This window comes from Martes martes (genome assembly GCF_963455335.1).
Source record: "Martes martes genome assembly, chromosome: 9".
In the NCBI taxonomy this organism is placed as follows: Eukaryota; Metazoa; Chordata; class Mammalia; order Carnivora; family Mustelidae; genus Martes; species Martes martes.
This window is the reverse complement of record NC_137896.1, coordinates 100,775,598-100,790,306: the sequence shown is the minus strand read 5'-3', so window position 1 is coordinate 100,790,306 and position 14,709 is coordinate 100,775,598. Positions and strand designations below refer to the sequence as shown.

At 47.9% G+C, this 14,709-nt stretch overlaps 1 protein-coding gene across 1 annotated transcript; it reads right to left on the bottom strand.

Moving 5' to 3' along the window:
* Positions 1 to 10,078: 10,078 nt before the first annotated feature.
* Positions 10,079 to 13,358, bottom strand: SPMIP9 (sperm microtubule inner protein 9; the record flags this gene model as incomplete). The annotated part of the gene is made up of 3 exons (XM_080814157.1): positions 10,079 to 10,507; positions 12,472 to 12,564; positions 13,332 to 13,358. The coding sequence occupies 3 exons, from the start codon at positions 13,356 to 13,358 to the stop codon at positions 10,079 to 10,081; spliced, it is 549 nt and encodes a 182-aa protein (XP_080670283.1).
* Between the last annotated feature and the right edge of the window lie 1,351 nt (positions 13,359 to 14,709).

The following is a 14,709-nucleotide window of genomic DNA, read 5'->3' as shown; positions in this document are numbered from 1 at the left end:
CTAAAATAAGGGATGTTGGTTGGCTTCTCCGCCCTTCCAACAATATAGTATCAACTTTTAACTTCTCCTAATCTAATGAGTATAAAATGACATCTCTCTGGTTATTTGATTATGAAGTACAGCCTCTTTCTATGTGTTAGAAGTCACATGTATTTCTTTGTCAGTGAACTTTCGTGAACTTTCCATGTCTTTGCCCATTTTTCTGCTCCCCTCCCCCCACCACCCTTTACCCGCAAGGCTTTTCAACAGTTCTCTACACTCAGTGCTTCCATTTCTTCTGTCTCATTCTCTCTTGCCAGCCTTCTTCCCTCACCAGGGTCCTTGCCAGGTCATCCATACCCTCAGAGCATCCAGCAGGAATCCTCGGAGGTCTTGCCTCCTGGCCTTGGGGCAGCAGCTGACCCCATGGATCCTATGATGGCTCCCTCCTCCCTGATACCTCTCTTCACTTGGTTTCCAGAACACCACATTGCTCTGGATTTCCTCCCTCCTCGAAGCTCTTCCCCATCCCCCTGACTTCTTAATCTTGACCTGCTCCAGACCTCAGTCCTTAGACCACTTCCACACCTTCGTAATGATGTCAGATCTCCTGGTTTTTAGTATCACCCATAAGCTCTTAACTGTCACGTTTCTATCTCTAGCCTGACCTCTTCCATGTAGCCAATTGCCTCCTCAAATCTACACTTGGATGTCCTAGAGGCATTTCTAACTTAATGTGGCAGAATCCAAACTGATCTTCCCCCAAAACCCATTTCAACTATTATCATCTCCAGTTCAAAGAAAAGCAGCTCACCTTTCCACTTTGCCCAAGTCCAAAACACGGAGTCCTCTTGATGCTTCTCTTTCTTTCACGTGCCCCCCAGCCAATCTGTTAATAAATTCCGTTGGCTGTCCCTTCAAAGGCATCCCAAAACCAACCACTTATTATCTCCACAGCTGATGCTCTGTTCCCAGTGCCCAGCACCTCCTGCCTCAATTATCCTAATCCATTTCTCTGCCTCTGCCTTTGTCCCTCTCAGTCTTTCAGTAATCCAGTGGCCAAAGTCTCTCTTTAAACCTAAAAACTGGGGGGCGTCTGGGGGGGTCAGTCTGTTAAGTGTCTGCCTTTGGCTCAGGTCTTGATCTCAGGGTCCTGGGATGGAGCCCCAGGAGGGACTCCCTGCTAAGCGGGGAGTCTGCATCTCCCTCTCTCTCTCCCCAACTTCCCCCTCTCAAATATGTAAATAAAAATCTTTGGGAAAAAAAAAAACAACAACTAAAATTTGGGTTATGTCATCCCTTTCCTCCTTACCTGCCCGTGGCTCCCATCCCATGTGAAAGAAGAGACTAAGAGCCTTTGCACCCGCTCCCCTATCTGTAGACAATTGTGCGGGAGCCTTTGACTTCCCAGATCTCATTCTGCTGCCCTGATGGCCTCCCAGGCCTGACCCTCCGGGGTCTTTCCTGGTCATTTGGCCCCACTCATCACCGTGAGAAGATTTCTCTCCCCCTCGGGGCTTTGCTCAAATATCACCTTCACAGTGAGACCCGCTCTGAAGAGCCACTTAACTTATGCCCTGCGGCACAGCTCTCTTGCCCTCCACGCCCCACCTGCTCTCCTTTTTCTACGTTATCACTCATTCCTTTCCAACATATTATATACTTTTCCTGGGTTAGTTGATTGTCATTTCCCCCAACTGGTATTGAATCTCCTCATCTTAATATTGTGTATGTATGTTTGTTTGTTGCTACATTCCCAGCACTTAGAATTGTGTAGGGCGCATATGTGTTAAACAAATATTTGCTAAAAGAGCAAATGATTGAATTAAAAAGTAATTTTTTTTCTTCTGCATTGTTGGTCTTTTCCTTCTTGGTAGACAAGGAATTCAGATGCTTTTGTCATTTGTATTGCAAATATTTTCCCAGTTTGTTCTTTGCCTTTTGATTTTGTGTATGGTAATTTTTCCATGCAGAAATTCTGATTATTATGTAGGCAATGTATTATTATTTTTTTAATTTATAGTTTCCAGGTTTGGGGTCATACTTGGAGAAGCTCCCTTTTGTACGTGTATATATATTTATTGTGATAAATTAGACACAAAACATAAAATTTACCATTTCACCCATTTTTAAAAGATTTTATTTATTTATTGGACAGAGAGCGAGAACAGAAACAGGGGTTGGCAGAGAGAGGGAGAGGGAGAAGCAGGCTCCCCACTGAGCAGGGAGCCCAATGGCAGGACTCGATCTCAGGACCCTGGGATCATGACCCGAGCCACCTAGGTGTCCCTATTCCACCCATTTTTTTTTTAAAGATTTTATTTATTTATTTGACAGACAGAGAGGTCACAAGCAAGCAGAGAGGCAGGCAGAGAGAGAGAGAGAAGGAAGCGGGTTCCTAGCGGAGCAGGGAGCCTGATTCGAGGCTAGATCCCAGGACTCTGGGATCATGACCTGAGCTGAAGGCAGAGGCTTTAACCCACTGAGCCATCCAGGCGCCCCTATTTCACCCATTTTTAAGTGTATAATCCAGTAGCAGTAAGTACATTCACTTTGTTGTGCCTCCCACTCCCTCTCCAGCCGTGGGCACCCTTCTACTCTCTGTCTCTGTTTTGACTACTTGAGGTACTTCACATAAGTAGAATATATATATATTTATATATTTCAATGTTTGGAAATTATTAAACACATTCTGGCACGGTACTTGGCCCACACATTCTTGAGATATTTCAACCTGCGCACCTGCTCCGATCTACCCCCAGCCCCACACACCCACCCCTCCCACATCCACTCCCAGTTCTGTTGATCGCCCGCAGCGATTTACTGGTGTCTGCCCGAAGACTTCCAAGAACTCCACATCCTCTTCTGCCGCTTCTCAAAGTGTGATCCACGGAGCACCAGCGACCCAACCTCCACGTGAACTGGGTAAAAATACAGATTCTTGGAGTTTGTGCCAGGCCCAGTGAACCCCCCACCCCCGCCCCATCCAAACCTGGGAGAGCCAAGGAATCAGCATTTTACCAAGGCGCTCGGGCTCAAGGCAGTCTTTCAGAGCTAGTGATCCATGGTGCATGGCTGCTTGATCTAGAAAAGGCACCGTGCAGTGCGAGCCTGGGGTCTGCCTCCCCACTCAGCCTTAGCTACTTGTCCCCTCTGTGAAATGGGGGTAAGATTTCCTGTGTCACGAGATGAAATGAGATTGCTGGGAGATACCATCTATGGCTGTGTTTTGTCAACTCTGAAGAATATACACATGTGAGGGCCGCCAGCATTATCTTGGAGCCTCCCAATCCTGTTTCTGCAGCCTCAGAATCAGGAATCAGGGCTCCTCCCCAGGCCAAGGAATGACAAAAACATCCCTTCAGGTTGACTTCAGGCTGACTTCAGGCTGGGGTGGGGCATGGTGCTGGGGGTGGGGGTGGGGCAAATCCACAAGCAAGTACTGCAAAACAGGTGTCAACTCCTTGTCTTCTATGTGAATAATTGAAAGGTGCACCTTGTTAACCTTAAAGCAATTTTTTTAAGTCCACTCGTGCACATTCTTGTTTGTACCTTGTGAGATGATCATAATTACCCTCTTTTTACAGATGATAAAATGGAAGGTCTTTATGGAAGTGAGATTTCATGAATGGAAGAAGCCTAGCTCCAAATCCTGTGACATTCAGGGGAATCGCCTGAGCCCTCATTCTCTTCAGCTATAAAATGGGGTCGACAGCTGTATTAATTCCATGTTTGTGGTAGGTTTTTAGTAAGACAAGGTCTGTGCTAAGCCGGACGCAGGCTGGGACGCCCCAGCCAGGGGTCCACGCCACAGCACTTGCTACAAAGTCTGTGCTTTCTCCCTCATGTTGAGATGTTTCAGGTACCCTAAAAAATGCAAGAGGAGGGGTGCCTGGGTGGCTCAGTTGGTTAAGCAGCTACCTTCGACTCAGGTCATGATCCCAGGGTCCTGGGATCAAGCCCCGCATTGGGCTCCCTGCTCAGTGGGGAGCCTGCTTCTCCCTCTCCCTCTGCTGCTCTGCCTACTTGTATCTCTTGTTCTTTCTGCCAAATAAATAAAATCTTTTTTAAAAATTGCAAGAGGAGTGAAGATAGGTGGCGTGGCTCCTGGCATGCAGCCATGTTCTGCCCCAGGAATAAACTGCACAAGGAGCTAGGAATCTTCTTCTGAGAATATTACAATGTCCACTGACCAAAGCAAGCTTCTCCTGAATCCACTGATTAAACAGTTATTGGGGGCGCCTGGGTGGCTTAGTCGGTTAAGCAACTGCCTTCAGCTCAGGTTCTGATCCCGGGGTCCTGGGATCGAGTCCCGTATGGGGCTCCCTTAGCCTGCTTTTCCCTCTGCCTGCCTCTCCCCGTGTGCGCTCTCTCTCTCTCTCTCTCCCCCTCCCTCTTTCTCAAATAAATAAATAAATAAATAAAATATTTTAAAAATCTATTTAAATAAATAAACACAGTAATTGCACTAGGCCAGAGTTGGGACTGGGAACATACAGGGGGTGGCCCAAACCCAATTTGGAGTTTCCACAGACCGGCAGTCTTCCCAAAGATGACTGCATCTAGTTAAGAGAAGAATTCAATGGGCAAAGCTGCGGGCCACCTTCAGGAATGTCACTGAGGTAACTTCACCTGACATCACCGGGTACTGAGAGCTTCCCCTGGTGGGCACACACCCTGCAGGGAGCTGGAAGCTGCCTGGAGTAAGAGCGAGGAGGGCTGCTACAGAAAATGCCAGGAGGTCAAGCCTGGGGCCTCCTGATTGCTGGGCTTCCCCTTGGAAAGCCCTTCCTCTGGTACCCCCTTCATTCCTTCAATATTTATTGAGCCTCTACTGTATGCCAGGTCCAGGAGCAGCAAAGATAACTAAGATACTCTCTGAGAGAAATAAAACCGGATTCATTTTAAAGACAATAAAAGTGAAAACGAAGTTCTAGCAAGAATTGAGCTTCTCTGCCAGGCCCGAGGTGGAGGGTCCGGTAAGCCCTACAGCACCCCTCTGAGAGATGTAGGAATGACAGGACCTGGGGACTCCCAGGAATGGCAAATTTAGGGACAGGCTGAAAGTCCAGACAGGCTTTTCCAAGGAGACAGTAATTCCGCTGGGGGAAAGCCGAAGAAAGGGTTTTCTAGCGGACAGGAAGAACCAGCAAGTGCACAGGGGCAAACGTGGGCGATGAGTGTGCGCGGGGAACCGGGTCCAAAGGCCCGGCGCCCTGAAGGGCCCCTGAGCCAGGTTACGCAGAGATGAGGAATGATGAATCACGTGCTCTCCGATTCCTGGCCGGGTGGGGGTGGGGGTGGGGGTGTCAGATATGGGGAGAACCTGCAGGGGGCGCTCCTGGATGCCGACAGAGGAGGCCGGCTGCGGCGGGGACTGGTGGAGGGGCCAGCCCGAGAGAGATTTAGGAGGCGCGCTCTCTGGACCTCAGTGGCTCTAGCCCAGACACAGCTCAGGGTCACCTTGAGCCTTTCTGTGGGACAGGGTGGCCGGCGTCTGGAGGGCGGCGTGTCGGGGTCTCCACTCATTCTCGTGGCTGGAGCCAGTCCCTCCCTGTGCTCTGCCCCAAGGGGCCCAGACCCCAGCTAGCCTTCCTGCTGCATCCCTTGGCTCCCATGGACCCATGGGACCTGTGTGCCCCATTTCAGATCTTAACCCAGGCCGGTCGCAACCCTTGTAAGTCTGTGATGGGGTCTGTGACCTCCTGAACACCTCGGATTCAGAATCTAGAGGGAGCTCTGAATCTGCCCATCTTCTAGGTTGGGCCATTGTCTCCCCACCCCACCCCACCCCAAAGGCATGGTTAATCCAGGAGACTTGGACAGGAGGAAGCAAGACAGCTATCATATGAAAGGGCTGTCCATGATTTATGTTGAACAAAAATGGCATGCAACATTCTAAAAATGACTGAGCCATTGGGGCTAGGATCAGATAAATCTGGGATTCACATTCTGGCTTTGCCATGTGTGCTTTGGGAGCGTACTTTACTTCCCTGACCCTCTGTTTCTTCATTGGTGTGTGAGGACGAAATAATGTGTGTGATGTATGCTGCGCAGAGCCTGGCCTCGGGTGAGTGCTCTATAAAGAGTGGGTATTGTTAGGAATGTTTTCACCTGAACTAAATCATTTTGTGGAAATAACTATGATCCACATGACCCAGCAGTGGAAAAAATGTCATTTGTCAATAAACATTTGAAAAGTAGTGAACTTTCGCTCTTAGACACTCTTACAGACATTGTGGAAGACATTATGGATAAAACAGGTTCACTAAGGGTTGTAACAGGTAAGGGAGAAGGGACTGCACACTAGTAAGAAAGCATTTTACAAGCGATGAAGAGATAAGGATCATTTGTGAAATTATTCAGACTCATCAGGGACCAGGGACTACACTATACAACTAACAGACTTTCTTTTTCTCCCTCCCTCCCTGCCTTTCTCCTTTCCCTCCTTCCTCCCTTCCTTCCACTTTTAATCCTTCCCTCCCTCCTCCCCCTTCTTTCCTTCCTCCATCCCTCTCTCTTTTTCTCCTTCCCTCCTCCCTCCTTTCCTCCCTCCCTCCCTCCTTCCCTCCCTTCCCCTTCCCTTTTAACACTTCCCTCCTCCCTCCTTCCTCCCTCCCTTCCTCCTTCCATACTCCTTCCTTCCTCCTTCCTTCCTTCCTCTTTCTTTCCTTCTTTCCCTTTCTTTCTCACCGAGAGTAGCAAGGATGACAAGGATAGTATAAATTAGACATCTTATAAATAGCTAGCAGTTCTCTAACGGGTGCATCTCTCTTTTTTCCTCCGTTCCTTCCTGCTTTAATGTCTATGATGGGAAATTTCAAACATACACAAAAGTGGAGAGAGTAGAATAATGGACTTCCATGCACCCCCTCACTAGCTACAGCTTTTATTTTGTCACTGATCTTATTTTATTTATTCCTTTGTTCTAATAACACTGTTTTGGCTACACCATTTTAGATAGTTAGTTAGTTATTAAAGATTTTATTTATTTATCTGACAGAGAGAGCACAAGAAGGGGGAGCAGCAGGTGGAAAGAGAAGGAGAAGCAGGCTCCCCCCCCCGAGCAGGGAGCCTGATGCAGGACTTGCTCCCAGGACTCTGGGATCATGACCTGAGCCAAAGAGAGATGCTTAACTGACTGAGCCACCCAGGCGCCTCTTGCTACAACATTTTAAAGTAAATTTCAGACATCATCTCTCCTGTAAATATTTTAAAATGAAGTCTCTCTTACATAACCCGAATGCCATCATAACACCTAAGAAATGATTCCTTAATAGTAAAGATAACGCCTGTTTAGAAAGCAGTTGGTAATACTCATTAAGACTATACTCATACACTTGGACACAGTAACCTTGCTTCTTTTTCCACCTAATTACAGAAAAAAGTTTATCCTGTAGCCTAATTTGTAAGAGAAAAATACATAATTGGCAACAACTTGAATGTCTAACAACAGTAATTATGGTACGTTCGTGCAAGGATATTTATAAAGTTTTGAGGTTGAGTGGCAATGTTTACAGTTAGTGCCACAAAGACCAAGCAGGATTTGAAATTACATATTCAGTACGAGATCTGTAACAATGCCTATGAAAGGTCTCCCTGAACACTGACTGTGTCTCAGATGCTGTGCGAACAGGGTCCGCTCAAAAGGGAGGACTGTTACTAGTGCTTCTGCTAAGGAGGACATGGTTGATCAGAGACATGAAATAACTTTCTAGAATACCCCTCAGCTGCTGAGATGTAAACTCGGGCATGGGTGGAATCCCACCTTTGTCTGGCTCAGCAGCCCAAAGATCTGTTATCTGGCACCCTGGGCATCAAAAGGTTAACAGTGGCTGTCACTGACTGAGTGGGTTTAGGGGTAATTTCTTTTTCATCTTCACACCTTTCTTTCTTTCTTTTTAAAGATTTTTCTTTATTTGTTCCACAAACAGAGATCACAAGTAGGCAGAGATGCAGGCAGAAAGAGAGGAGGAAGCAGGCTCCCTGCGGAGCCGAGAGCCCGATGTAGGCCTCTATCCCCCGGACCCTGAGATCATGACCAGAGCCGAAGGCAGAGGCTTTAACCCACTGAGCCACCCAGGCGCCCCTCTTCACACCTTTCTTCACTATGCATCATTTGCTACTGAAGGTATTAATTTTAAGTTAGAACAAAATATGTTCAAATTACATATTTTAAATCATGTATTTAAAAGTTAAGACAGAACATGTTTGGTACACGTGCTAGATAAAGAGCTAACAGGGCCATGTGAAAAGAATTCCTATAAACTGGTAAGACAAAAGATAATTCAGAGCCAAAAATGTGACTCAAAAACCCAGTGGCTAATGAGATGAAATAGATCCTGTATCTCACTAGCGGCCAAGTAATCACAGATTGAAGCCGTGATGAGGTCCCATTTCCTATTCATGAAATTGGCAAAAACCAAAAATATTATTAATATCCATGCGCTGGTGAGGAGATGGGAAGGAGGAAGGGGCTGTTCTGGTGTTATCTATGAGCACCAAGCATCTACCCTGTTTGAACCAGCACTTGGAAGACCCTGACTTACAGAAATAAAAGCATCATTTGTAAGGATATATGCTCACGAATTGTTATTGCTGCATAAATTGCAGGAAAGAACTTGGAAAAGCATGACTGCCTCCTCCCAGTAAGGAAATAGTTTCATAAATCAAGATCCATCAATTCAACGGAAAAGCCCAACTGATTCAGTATCTGCATTTCAACAAGATCTCCTAGGGAAGCCCTGGTGTGCAGGGTGATTCCCATGGAAAAGCCTTTTCATGTGTTGTGGCAAAAATGGATAGTCTTCCATCCGAATAATCCTCTCCTTCTACAAACCTCTCATTTTTTGCTGGGCCCATGGCTTAAAGGTGAGTTTCCCAGCCTTCCTTTCAGTTTGTTGGGACCATGTGCTACGCTCTAGCCAAGAGGACAGGACTGAAAGTGAGGAATATCATGTCTGTCTTGCACCCCTAAAAGGGAATCCACCTGTATTGGTCTGGGTGTTTCTTGCTTTCTGCTCACAGGAAGATGTCGATAACTGAATGAGTCACTATCTTAGCTTGGACCACCGTAACAAAACACCACAGGCCGGCGGGCTTCAACAACTGGAATTTATTTTCTCACAGTTCTGGAGACTGGAAGTCCACGATCAAGGGCTGGCCGAGGCTGGTCTCTGGTGAGACTTCTCTTCCTGGCTTGCAGATGGCTGCCTTTCCTGCTGTGTCGTCATTTGGTTGCTCCTCTGTGTGTGTGTGTGTGTGTGTGTGTGTGTGTGTGGCCACCAATCCTATCAAAACATGGCCCCACCCTTATGACCTCATTGGACCTTCATTACCTCCTAAAAGCTCTATCTCCAAATATAGTCACATTGGGGGTCAAGGCTTCAACCTATGAATTTTGGGGAGGGGGGACACAATTTAGCTTATGGTAGCCGCCAGGGACACCCGGAGCCACAGCAGTGGTGCCCCACCCCCTTGGCCGCCTACCTCTGAACTGTTAGATGGGGAAGAGACTAGGGTGTGGTTCAAGCCACTGCACCCAGGTTCCTCGCATCCGCAGCTCCAGGGGCTCCCTAACCCACGCATATGCGGATATGTTGACCAAAGCTCCGCTGCGCAAGAAGGAAAGTATAAAACGATGCGCTCGAAATGGTTACTGCTGATTGCCACAGGGTGGGCGTGGTGAGCCAACGAAACACACGAGGGAAGGTCCCCAACAGCATTCACTCAACTTGAGACAACTGTGGGAAACCGCATTTGTCCCATTTTGTAAGTAAATGCCTAAAACAACAAGAATCTTTGCAGCAGGACTCTTCGTTATCATGAGATATCCCACAAATTCCAGCCTCCCTACACACCAGTTTTCCTCCCTCCCCGCTTTCACCCCCCCCATCCCACCCGGCCCTTCGCAGGTGGTAGGAGGGGGCAGATGCTGTCCCAGCAGCAGGCCAGGGAACCAGGTAGAACAAGCACCCTCTGTGCTGTCTTTTCCAGGGTTTTATTTTCAGCCCTCCTGTCCGTTCCCCAAGTGCCGTGCAGGGATTGCCTTGTGAGAGGGAGGATGTCCCTAGGGCCCCTGAGGGCTCTCTCACCCTTCCTACTGGTAAAATGGCATCAAGGGCCCCCATCGGTTCAAGATGGGGAACTTGACTTTATGGTGATACGGACATAGGCAGCCAGGCAGTAGAAAGTAGCCCTTGCCCTCCTCGGGTGCAGGCTGGAGCTCCGGCTCCAGGAGGCACGGAAAGCCGGCACTCTGGTGAACCCGGTTAGGGGTACCCTGGGCCAGGTACAGGGCGTGGGAAACGGGGTACACGGAATGGCAGATACTGGTGAACCTGCACTCGTCCTCCGCTGTGGCCATGTGGTCCTGGTCCCGCAGGGGGAAGAAGCCAGGCTGTCCCAGGTCTTTGGCGGTCATGTGGGGTCTTCTGAAGGTGGGGTATCCATCCTCTAGCTTGGGCTTAGAGCTGGGGATGGCCCTATAAAATTCCTTCTCCCGGAGTTGGGCATCCAGCTTCGCTTGCTGTGGAAATAAATCACGCAGGAATGGATGGCTGAGACCGGTGAAAGGTGAAGATTCCTTGGCCTCACCCAGGACAGAGCACACTTCTCTTTAGTTAAAAAAGTTTAAACTGGTTTTTGAATGGTGGTATATACGACCCAGGGAAATACTGAAATAATGGAAAAGGGTTTCTCGTGAAGTCTGTCTCTTTCCCACTTCTCCTTCTCCCTTGGTTCCCATCTCCAGACATATTCACTGGGGTAAGAGTTTTTTCTATCTTTCTAGACATAGTTTATGTTCGTATAAACATATAATGGAGGGGCACCTGGGTGGCTCAGTGGGTTAAGCCTCTGCCTTCAGCTCAGGTCATGATCTCAGGGTCCTGGGATCGAGCCCCACATCGGGCTCTCTGCTCAGCGGGGAGCCTGCTTCCCCTTCTCTCTCTTCCTGCCTCTCTGCCTACTTGTGATCTCCCTGTCAAATAAATAAATAAAATCTTTTTAAAAAACCACATATAATGGAGTTTTATACCCCCTCGCTTGTCCTCAATGGATGCATATTATGATCTCACTCTGCATTTTGCTTCCACTAAATACTATATCCCAGAAATTGTTCCTTGTTTGTACAGATTTTCTTTTTATTTTTAGTGGAGCTACCTGGAGATAGGAAAGGATTTCTTGAACAAGACTTAAAAAGGGCAAATGATAAAGGGAAAGACTGCTAATTCGACTATATTAAAGTAAAAATTTCTATTCGCTGAAAGGGAAGGAAAAGACAAACCACAGCCCGTGAAGAGTGTTGCCATTTCTATAACTGACAAATGAAACTTGTCTAGGATATCTACAGAACTTCTACACATTAAGAAGAAAAAAGACAAGCATCCCACTAACAACAGGGACTCAAGACATGACAGACATCTCCCAGAATAATGAAAATCCATACATGTATGAAAAGATGCTAAACCAGAGCACGAGAAAATATTATTTCAAACCCACCAAATTAGCCAAAATCGGAAAGTCTTTCAACACCAAGTTGATAGCAAGGTTGGAGAGCCAAAGAAGGGATGGCCCCCCGCTCCAGTGATACAGCCGCTTTGGCAAGTAACGATGTTCCCTGGGACAAGCAATTCCCCTCCTGGGGCGGCAGACTCCTGAACCTTAGGCTGTGGAATCCTCATTGCAACACGGGGCACCAGCCAAGTAAAAGCCCAGATGTCCAACAGGAGAGGGGACAAGTATATGGTGGCACGTTCATGCAACATAATAAGACACAGCAGAAAATGAATAACATACTATAAATAACATAATATTCAGCAAAAAGCAAAAGCCACAGAAGAGTACAAATAGAATAATCCAGTGTGTAACAGAGATCAAAAAGGCAAACCTCAACAGTTTATAGGGATACATACCTATAGAGTACAACTGTTTTTAAAAGACACCAAGGGAATGATTAACCCCAAATTCAGAATAGTAGCTACCTCTTAAGGGGGAGGGAGTGGGGGCTCTAGGGTACTTCTAATGTGCTATGTTTTCATTCCGGAGACTGATGTTGGGCACACTGGTGTTTGTTTTGTCAATGTTATTTAAACCATAAATGTGTATCATTTATACTCTTGTGTTCATGACTTGGGGTTGATGTACATTTTTTTTTAAGATTTTATTTATTTGACAGAGAGAGACACAGCAAGAGAGAGAACACAAGCAGGGGGAGTGGGAGAGGGAGAAGGAGGCTTCCTGCCGAGCAGGACGCTGGGATCATGATCCCAGCTGAAGGCAGACGCTTAAAGACTGAGCCACCCAGGCACCCTGGGTTGATGTACATTTTAAAACATACACACAATGCATACACATGAAAGATTTCTTTAGATCTCCCGGCATCAGATACTGTTCTAAAGAAGTGCCCTCAATATCCACACATAATAAAGATGGACTGAAGGTGGTTTCCATGGGCCATTGAACAGAAGACAAGACTGAGTAACTTCTTACCTCTTGTGGTGTGACTCTGGAGTACTTGTGCTTCCCGTAGGGTTGGTAGTCAACCATGTAGGAGCTCTTGTATATGTCTAAATCCACAGGGGCCTGAAGGGCAAGGGAGATTACAAAACAAGAGATCCCATCTTGCCATTCTTCCACCTAAGGGCGTTCAATGGTTTCTCATTGTCCATAGGACCCAGACCAACTTTTGGGCCCAGCATTCAGAGCCCCTCATGATCTGGCTTCTACTGACCTTTGCCAGCTCACCCCGCTTGACACCCCTCCATGCCCTCTGCACTCCAGCCTCACAAAACTCAACTTTTCACAGACGTGTGTGCTCTTATCTCCTGCTGGAAACACTAGGGGTACTCCTCCAGGACTGACAAACTCCTACACATCCTCCAAAACCCAGCTGAATTTCTCCCCCCCCCATAGCTATCCCATCCTTTTATTCTTCACCTCCCCCAAATTAAACTCTTTCTCCTCTGCTTTCATAGCACGTTTTGCCCACCTCATTACAGCACTTAGCAGGGGGATTGTAATTGATTGAATGAAGTATATTAGATCAGGACCTAACCTTTGGCATCTCTGCAGCCTTGAAGCCCAGCACAGGGCTGAGGGTGACTTATAAATGCATGCTGGATAAATGATGAAATAAATAAATAATAAATAGTAATAAATAATAATAATAATAAATAAATGAACTCCCAGAAAATTGTATATCCTTGCTTTCCTCTTTGCCTATTAACCCCCCGCCCCACACACCCCATTCCAGAATGAGGACAAGAGGGACCCCCATGGCACCTGGGCCTGTTTGCTCAAGCTGCTCGACCTTGAGGTGGTCACAGGGGACAGACACCCACAACACTCACCTGTCTGGGGTACACCACACCTGCCATAGCAGACAACCTAGACACAGACAAGCTGGTTAGACCTGCTTCCTCCGACCAGGCCAGGGGAAGCAGTCGTTGTCCCCAAAGCCATGTCAAGCAAGCAAACTGCCCCAGTCCTCTTAACATCCTCTGCATGTTACTCAGTCACCCAGGGCTTGAAGGCAGCCGCACGGATCAATGGGCAGGTGGGCAGGGGTCCTGGGACCAAGGGGCAGGAGCAGGTCCCAGAAGGAATCAGAACTGAGGAGAACATCAGATTCACCTCTCAAGCAGGGCGGGTAGTGTGCTAATAAATCTTTAACAACCGCCTTTTTGAGGCAAATAATCAACAGTGGTTGGTAGCATCTATCGAGTGGACTCGAACTCTCGGATACCCCTGACCCAGGGCTCTGAGCTGCCCTGAGGAAGCAGGCAGCAGGCCTAGGACTTAGTGGCGCCCTGAGTCAGAAGCACAAACCACGTTTTCTAGTGGGGTTGGGGGTATCCAGGGTGGAAAATTTTGCGAGGCTCTGCGTTCCCAGTTAAGCAATAGCAGCAGATACATCCAATCCTGTCCCTCACTCCCTAGCCCTGAAGTCCTAGTGGGGAGCCTTACAGCTGGCCACTGGGGAGCAATCTGAGCTCCCAGTTCTGGGCTGGTCCTCCACTTCATTCCCACGGACCACTGCCCTGAACCTCACTCCATTCCATGTGCTGTGGCCCAGCACGGCGGCTGCCAAACCTCAAATTGTCCCTTTGTCCCCTCTGTTTTGTGTATGGACAGCTCCCCTCCTGGGGCTGGGGGCCGGCTTCAGTGAAAAACAGCACCTACCCCTCCTGCTACCAAGAGGATGACGATGGTCCTGACCTTCCCACTCCCGGTGCCCCACTGCATCAAGAGTGCCGCTGCTGTGTCCCATTGCCACACCCGTCCTGGAGATGAACCCTCACCTACGTGACACAGCCTGCTTTGGTCATAGTCCCTGGTCATTGTGATGAGGTGACTGGCTCATCTCCTGTGTGGCAGTCCCCCGGTCCCTGGCTCACCCTCTCATGGCAAGTTGCTGGCGTTCCAGAACATCTGAGCCAGCATGAACTCTGGCAGCAGCATTGGAAGGTTTTAGGGAGGCGGGCGCTAGCCAATATTCTACTGAATCGGTTGTTTCCAGGAGAGGGAGGTCAACAGAACCCCACATGGATTTTTTTTTTAAGATTATTTATTTATTTATTTGACAGACAGAGATCACAAATAGACAGAGAGGCAGGCAGAGAGAGGAAGGGAAGCAGGCTCCCCACTGAGCAGAGAGCCCGATTCGATGATTCCGATTCGGGGCTCGATCCCAGGACTCTGGGATCATGACCTGAGCCGAAGGCAGAG